The sequence below is a fragment of the Hyposmocoma kahamanoa genome, unplaced genomic scaffold (assembly GCF_003589595.1).
Source record: "Hyposmocoma kahamanoa isolate Upper Pololo Valley unplaced genomic scaffold, ASM358959v1 99167, whole genome shotgun sequence".
In the NCBI taxonomy this organism is placed as follows: Eukaryota; Metazoa; Arthropoda; class Insecta; order Lepidoptera; family Cosmopterigidae; genus Hyposmocoma; species Hyposmocoma kahamanoa.
The window spans coordinates 8,035-15,179 of record NW_020655814.1 but is presented as its reverse complement, the minus strand read 5'-3'; the positions used below and the strand labels follow the sequence as shown (position 1 = coordinate 15,179).

Sequence of the window (7,145 nt, the reverse complement as noted above, 5' to 3'; positions counted from 1 at the left end):
CTTTGAAAATTGGCATATGGGGATCTTGATTAGGAGCGCTTGATAATAATTTGTGATCAAAATTGATTTTTCGCCAATTATCAATATGGCTGCCATAGAAGTGTTTTTAGGCGGCAGATGAATATTTGCTTTAATTCGATTGAATAACGGCATGTGGGGGAATCTATGGGTGTTTAATATAATTTACGGTCAACATTTATTTTTCGCCATTTTTTAAAATGGCTGCCATACAAACTTTTTAGCGGCAGATGGAAATAGGCATGTGGGGATCTCTATGGATGTTTAATAATAATGTGCAGTCAACACTTACTTTTTACGGCCGTAGGCCGAGGTGTAGCCGAAGCCCGAAGCATCCGCACGCCACCTTACGTAGGTAGTATACGGAGACTCTATTACGGTACAAGATTTCACAATTGTTCAAAATGTAAGGCATATTTCCCGATGTAGTGGAAATAAAATGCTTATGGCGTTGTTGTATCTCGACCGTCTCTCTGTTTGATACTTTTTTCTTGGAAGCTATGCCAAAGAGAGAAGTTTAAGGAAAAAATGCCAGATAATCACTCCAAATTTCTGATTTCAAAGTAGGGAATTTCCTGTACTATGAGTACCAGAGTAACGATAATTCTGAGGGCAATACCCAGAATACCCTGACCAGAACCAATTTAAAAATATTTTTTTGGTTCAAATCAGGGATCGAATCTGGAACCTCCTCATCAAGCGCCCATAGTACTTAATCACTGCGCCAACGAAGAGCATAAGCACACCCCATAATCTGAACCCACCACGCGCAGCAGGCCGAGCTCGACCGGTGGGGTATAGGGCTCGTATTAACATATTACTAATTTATTGCCTCTAATTTTCTAGGTGGTGAATTATACACGGCAACCGCAGCCGATTTCTCCGGTACTGATCCGTTAATATACCGTGAACCGGTAAGGACTGAACGCTCTGACCTCCGGCTGTTAAACGATCCATCCTTTGTCGGAGCAGTTGCTTCTACGAGTCACGTTTACTTCTTTTATCGTGAAACTGCTGTGGAGTACATGAACTGTGGCAAGGTTAGTACCTATATAACAATCGTAAAAGCTTAACATTTTTCAATCCGCTTCACTTATTCGATTCGTTTTACATCTGTTGTCTTTACAGGCTGTGTATTCGAGAGTGGCGAGAGTATGTTTAAACGACAAAGGTGGACCACACACATTTAGCGACCGATGGACATCATTTATGAAAACTCGACTTAACTGTTCTATGCCTGGCGACTACCCATTTTATTTCGATGAAATCCGTAAGTCATTTTACTTTACATTCACCAAATAGAGACCTTTACCGTCTGATTTATACCTAATGTACCTAATAAAATTATTTATTACAGAGGCTACCACTGAACTTATAAATGGCATTTATGGCAGTGGAGGGAGTAGGAATGATGTCATATACGCAGTATTTACGACACCTCGCAATGCAATTGGCGGATCAGCAGTATGCGCATTTGCAATGAGAGATATTTTAGACGCTTTCGAGGGCCAATTCAAAGGCCAGGAAAGCATGAATTCTAATTGGCTTCCACTAGAAAAAGAGAAAGTACCAGAACCGAGGCCAGGGTCATGCGCCGAGGACAGCCGAACGCTTTCAGACTCTGCGGTTAACTTCATAAAAACACATCCCCTCATGGACAAAGCAGTCTCATCTTTTCTAGCCCGACCAATCCTAGTTAGAGTTAGCCTTCAATATAGATTTTCTTCGATAGCTGTCCATCCTCAAGTGCAAGCAATGAATGGCAATAAATATGATGTTATGTACGTTGGTACCGATGACGGCAGAGTAATTAAAGCCGTGAATGTTGCTGCGAACGAAGGTGCATTTGATGAAACTGCAGAAGAGCACTATAAGAACCCTGTGAGAACGGCTGTGATATCAGAAGAACAAGTGTTGCCTTTAGGCGTACCCGTCAAACAAATGCACGTGGCTCTGACGACAGAAAAACTCATTGTTGCGTCTGACAACCTCATAAAAGCGGTAACATTGTCACACTGCGGCAACGTAAAATCGTGCAGGTATATAAATTCCTATATCAATATTTTGTCGATATAAAAATTGCTGTGACAAATTCTTCCCAAATCCAAGTCACATCCAACTTAAATAAATAACCAACGTAATTTATTATAAATATTTATATTATTAAAGTAATATTAATTGTTGATTCATGTAATCAAATTACTGTACTCAAATTCATTATTTCATTTCAATTGTTATTGTTTTACGCATACTGCTAACGTTAAAAACAAAGTTTAAATAAAACTGGTTTATGAAAATACAACTGTGTTTCCCCTTTACTAGTAAAATTAGTATGTATAATACTTAATATTAAATAAATAAACTGACGAAAGATGTACTCATTTATTTACAGAGAGTGTGTTGCTCTTCAAGATCCCCATTGCGCTTGGGATTCCAAGGAACAACAATGTTCTTGGGTCGGAAACAGGCAATTTCCGAATCCCGAGAGGTTTCTACAAAATGTAGAGTATGGAAAGACTGAAATATGTAATAAGTTGCCAGCCCTTCTACCGAACGAACGGCACACTAATAGAAGCCCAGGAACAAAGAAGCCTGTGATATCGGAACCCGATATTCGTCAGAAACCGGGCGATATTCAAAACGAAATATTAATAGAAGTTGTCGAAACCAATGTGTTACAAGAACCAAAGTCAGACGAAAACTCTAAACATAATACTGGTAAGTTTTATAATCATAAAAATTAATACAAGTCCAATAGAAAATAATGTGCCAGACAACCACACCAGTAGCTTGGTTTCAAACTAGGGACTCATCCCGTTGCTCTGGTACTCATACCAGAGCAACGAAATTCACTCCGGGGCACGACCTAGAACACCTAGACCGGACCAATTTAAAATCGAATCTGGGAGTTCTCATCTAGCGCCACAGTACAAACCATTGGATCACAAACGTCAAAACTAAAAGTTTTTATTTTTCTAGATTTACTAACAGTCGAGGCTGCTGACGGAAATATCTACAGTGCTCAAGCCCTACTCACAGCTGTAGTGGCCTCATGCCTTGTGACACTCATGGTGGGATTCGTCATTGGGTACCTCTTCTCACGGCGATTTCGTCACCCATTTTTTCCCGATACCTCATCCTACAATGAACAACACAATCATTTAAATAGGTGCGTACGCGAAATTTATCATACCAGGATAATGATAAATAATCTATGAAATAAAACTCACCCAGTAGTTTTCTTTTGCAGACGTATATTTACGATTTCCAGAAGTGGGTCAATACAGACCTTGCCAATATTATAAGCTCACTTTTAAACATTTCAAAACTTTGAAAACATCATAATTCACTGTATTGTTAGTAACACATCACATTAACGTTGCACTAAACTCCCATCGCGAGCGTATCTGATATTGCGATTCGTTTTAAAGAAACTCTTCGTTACGCTTCCGTAGCTCTAACAACATTATTATGTTTCAGACTGAGCGCATTAGAGACGCCGCTGAATGCAAATCCCGCATACATGCCCCCACGGTCTAAGAACGTGAATATGGTGGCGAATGTATGCCCCCTAGCTAAACAAGACAATTTGCACCTGGAGCTTGGAAAAGAACGATCACTCGATCTACGCAATTCAACAGAATCACTCGACAAAGATCTCAAATGTGGGACTCTGCAGAAAGTGAAAAAAACTTATATTTGAAAACTACCCCAACAGACAATGTACGGTTCCATTACTAAGTGATAGAGACAATGTGTGCGTCACATGTGCCAAGTCTTCGGGATAATTTGGATGAAACAATGTGAATTGATTGGTTGACTTGACGGTCCTGTAAATATTGTGGATTATTTCAGTGTACAGTTTATTAAACTTTTGACAAGTGAAAATTGCATTTAAACATTAGATCGATTCTATGTATAAATGACCAGCAATCTAGGGCTGGTAACTTATTCGGATGTTTAATACTGAACCAACACTACATTAATCATGTGTTTGTTTGTGATTTCTGTAACAAAGTTACTCTGAAACGTTTTGGTTGAGTATTATAATTCCATTTTCAACATTCCATAATCAATGTAGAACTAGAGCGCAGTGCAGCTATTATTAGTTTTGTAAATATGAGTAAATGTGTATATACTGATAATGTTTAATATAGTGAGATTTAAACAGACCAGAACATTACACTTCGATGTTTAAAGTCTCTACACAATGTGTACTTTAGAATGTCTAAATTAAATAAAGTATGTTAGTGTATAAACATACAGAGATATCAATTTATAAAGGTGATGTTATAAATTTTGTTTAATATGAAGTTTATGATATTATTATAGCATTTGATTGCTGTGCTAAGTGCATAGTGCCTTGTAGGTTGCCAATTTAGTGCCTAATGTAATTTAGGATACATCAGGAAGAGTATAGTCTCAAGTTAGAATTTTTTTAATTCACAATTTTAGTTGAATTGAAATGAACTGACGCAAGCTTAACAAGCTTTGTACATATAATATAACGTAAAATTCACAAGAGAAATCTTGTAATTATTATTGTATTATAAAATTTTTATGAATTATTTTCTAAATATTGTGTCCTATATTGTGTATACCTGATCCTCCAATGGCTAAATTTATCCACCAGAGAACTAAATTTAGGAAGTGTTCCCACCGTGAAATATATAAAGTCTATTTAGTTAAGGCAGGTATCCATTTCTGTACATATAAATTACAACTCAATTAAAATGTAGGGATACCTAAACATGTACTATGAAAATCAACTCTTATTTTTTAATTTCAACCTATTTGTAGACAAAATTAGAACAAAGATTTTAGATTATGTATTTAGAAGCCATTACTCAAATACCATTCATTTTGTAAATTCAGCTACTACTCACTATATACAATTCAAAAATACTTTATTTATATTTTTTATATAATGATAAATCAATTTAATACTTAGCAATTTATTAATTTCCCATAATAGTGGAAAAAATAGAAGTATTATTACATGAACATGATGTTTTTTATTACCCTATTAAATAGATCACATTATTTACAAAATAACTTATAAAAACTGAGGCTGAGAGGTTTGTAACGAAGATAAGCCCTAATCTGAAACATGAATACGAAAAAAGGATACAATCAAAACAAGCAACTTCTCTAAAGCACAGCTGTGCACAAGCACACAAAAATAATCATGTCAAGCGCTATCAATGTAGTTCACATAATTGCACAAGAACTGCCTCTTTTCATCAGCAGTTTTCACAATGTCCGAATCTATTGTAACTCCATCGTCACAAGTTATGGGCTCTTCCTTGAGATTTGGACATCCTTCCTGCAGAATTATAAAGTTGTGAAGAACGCAAGCTGCATATAACAAAGTCTGAACAGCATCAGGCTTATTAATATCTATATGACTGAGTTTTCTAAACTTATCCTTTAATAATTCAAATGCAAGACCAATATAACTGCGTGCTTTCCAATGCCTATCATTAAACTTCATTTCTTCAGGAGTTAAGACTTCTTCACTATTGAATGGAGTAATTAAATTTTTCTTAAGTTTATATTCAGAATCACCAAGTAAGTGGTTGTCGAAGTCAATGAGATTCTTTAGCTCTTGACAAAGCCAACTTTCTCTAAACACTTTGCTTTTTTTTGTGACACCAATATCACTGACATGAACATCAATAAAAGCAAGTGATTCGTCACAGACTGCTTGGAGCATAATTACTTCTGGTTCATCCTTTTTATTCCTCTTTGAACCAACTTTGAATCGACATGCATCAATAAATCCAACACAATTGGGGAATTTATACCTGCTATTCACTTTTATCCTTGTTATGTGTTGCTCTTCAACTGAAGGCCAGCTAATGAAGTTGTGCCTCTGTTCGGCAAGCAATGATGCTATCTCATGAAATATATAAGCAACTGTAGATTTATGTAAACCAAATAATATGGCAATTTCACTAAATGATGAATCACTCGTTAAAAGCCAGAGGAAGACATGTACTTTCTTATCCAATGTCACAGTTGTGCCAGCCGTTTTGTCAAACTCTCTTAAATAATTTATCAGAGCCTGAAATGTAAATTATTAAATATAATGTAAAAACAGTTGTTAACTTATCATTAAGTAAAATTTCAATCTGCAACTTTGCTAAGTATAATAAGGGAGAAAAAATAGTTAACACTCGTGTTTACATTCTATTAAACACAGACAGAACAATATATCGGCTAAATTTTAAATCCTCGTAACTCCATTTTAGGATGAAAACCCTTTATTATATTTTTACTCCTCTAGCGAAATATCAGCTTATTAAAGCTTAAAATATAATTAGTAGACCCTTTTTTAGTGTCGCATAATTATTTCTAGTAATTCTGTTTTTGTGCCTACTCAAAAGTTAACATTAACGGTGGTTTTTGTGGTTGGATGGAAGTTTACGAATTTAGGTGACAATAGCAATATAATGTAGCATAGGAACCATATTCTCAATTTTGTTTTCACAAGGTTATGTAACAAAAAAACCTACCTGCACAGTGCCCCTTCTCATTTTGAATATGTCAAAATATTCAGAATCGCTGTAATTGAGAACGGTGTGCTCTATATTTACCTTCTGTCGTTTCTTTTGAATCGGTGGCGAAGGTGAAGCACCGCAAATCTCAATGTCTCTCACAGTTTGAAAGTGTTCTTTATTCAATAGTTCCGTGAATATCGATATACTTTCAATGTTTTCCACTATCACATCTGTCGTAGCTACAATTAGTCTGTTAACAGTAGAAATACTGTCGCTATCTAAAAACATTTCCATTACAAACTTCTTTTCGAAGTTATCCATGGTACACGCTACTTCTGAACCGTTAAGTTTCAGAGAGAGCTTCAGAAATTCTTAAAATCTTATCATTATCTGAACCAACAGTACGTTGGCATTACCTTATCAGTAATACGTAGGTAACGTAAGTAAATCCATTACTACTTTTTTATTTCTTTGTTTTTACTTCTTCTTTACGTATTGGCAATAATAAACGATAGTCTGTCTTTTTTGAAGACAGAGTAAAATGACAATTTTTTTTTTCTTTTTTTTTTTAATTTATTGCTGGCCATGGAAACAAAGTCCTTCAGCCGAAAACATAAAAACAAG

General features: G+C 35.6%; 2 protein-coding genes across 2 annotated transcripts; one reads left to right on the top strand and one right to left on the bottom strand.

Annotated features, from left to right (window-relative positions):
* Positions 1-712: 712 nt before the first annotated feature.
* Positions 713-4,860, top strand: LOC113239023 (semaphorin-1A-like). The gene is made up of 6 exons (XM_026475888.1): positions 713-1,058; positions 1,147-1,288; positions 1,376-2,057; positions 2,411-2,736; positions 2,998-3,187; positions 3,499-4,860. The coding sequence occupies exons 1-6, from the start codon at positions 1,044-1,046 to the stop codon at positions 3,719-3,721; spliced, it is 1,578 nt and encodes a 525-aa protein (XP_026331673.1). The 5' UTR covers positions 713-1,043; the 3' UTR covers positions 3,722-4,860.
* A 168-nt stretch (positions 4,861-5,028) lies between these two features.
* Positions 5,029-6,937, bottom strand: LOC113239024 (protein ALP1-like). The gene is made up of 2 exons (XM_026475889.1): positions 6,537-6,937; positions 5,029-6,085 (listed from the first exon to the last, which is right to left on the bottom strand). Exons 1-2 carry the CDS (start codon positions 6,840-6,842, stop codon positions 5,210-5,212), a joined length of 1,182 nt encoding a protein of 393 aa, XP_026331674.1. The 5' UTR covers positions 6,843-6,937; the 3' UTR covers positions 5,029-5,209.
* Positions 6,938-7,145: the final 208 nt, after the last annotated feature.

Excerpts from the sequence above, each read along its gene's own strand:
- LOC113239024 (XM_026475889.1), bottom strand. The coding sequence starts at position 6,842 with ATGGATAACTTCGAAAAGAAGTTTGTAATGGAAATGTTTTTAGATAGC. Across the intron at positions 6,086-6,536 it reads TGAGAAGGGGCACTGTGCAG|GCTCTGATAAATTATTTAAG; the intron begins GTAGGTTTTTTT and ends TTTACATTTCAG.
- LOC113239023 (XM_026475888.1), top strand. Across the intron at positions 1,289-1,375 it reads ATTTTATTTCGATGAAATCC|AGGCTACCACTGAACTTATA; the intron begins GTAAGTCATTTT and ends TATTTATTACAG. Across the intron at positions 2,058-2,410 it reads GGCAACGTAAAATCGTGCAG|AGAGTGTGTTGCTCTTCAAG; the intron begins GTATATAAATTC and ends ATTTATTTACAG.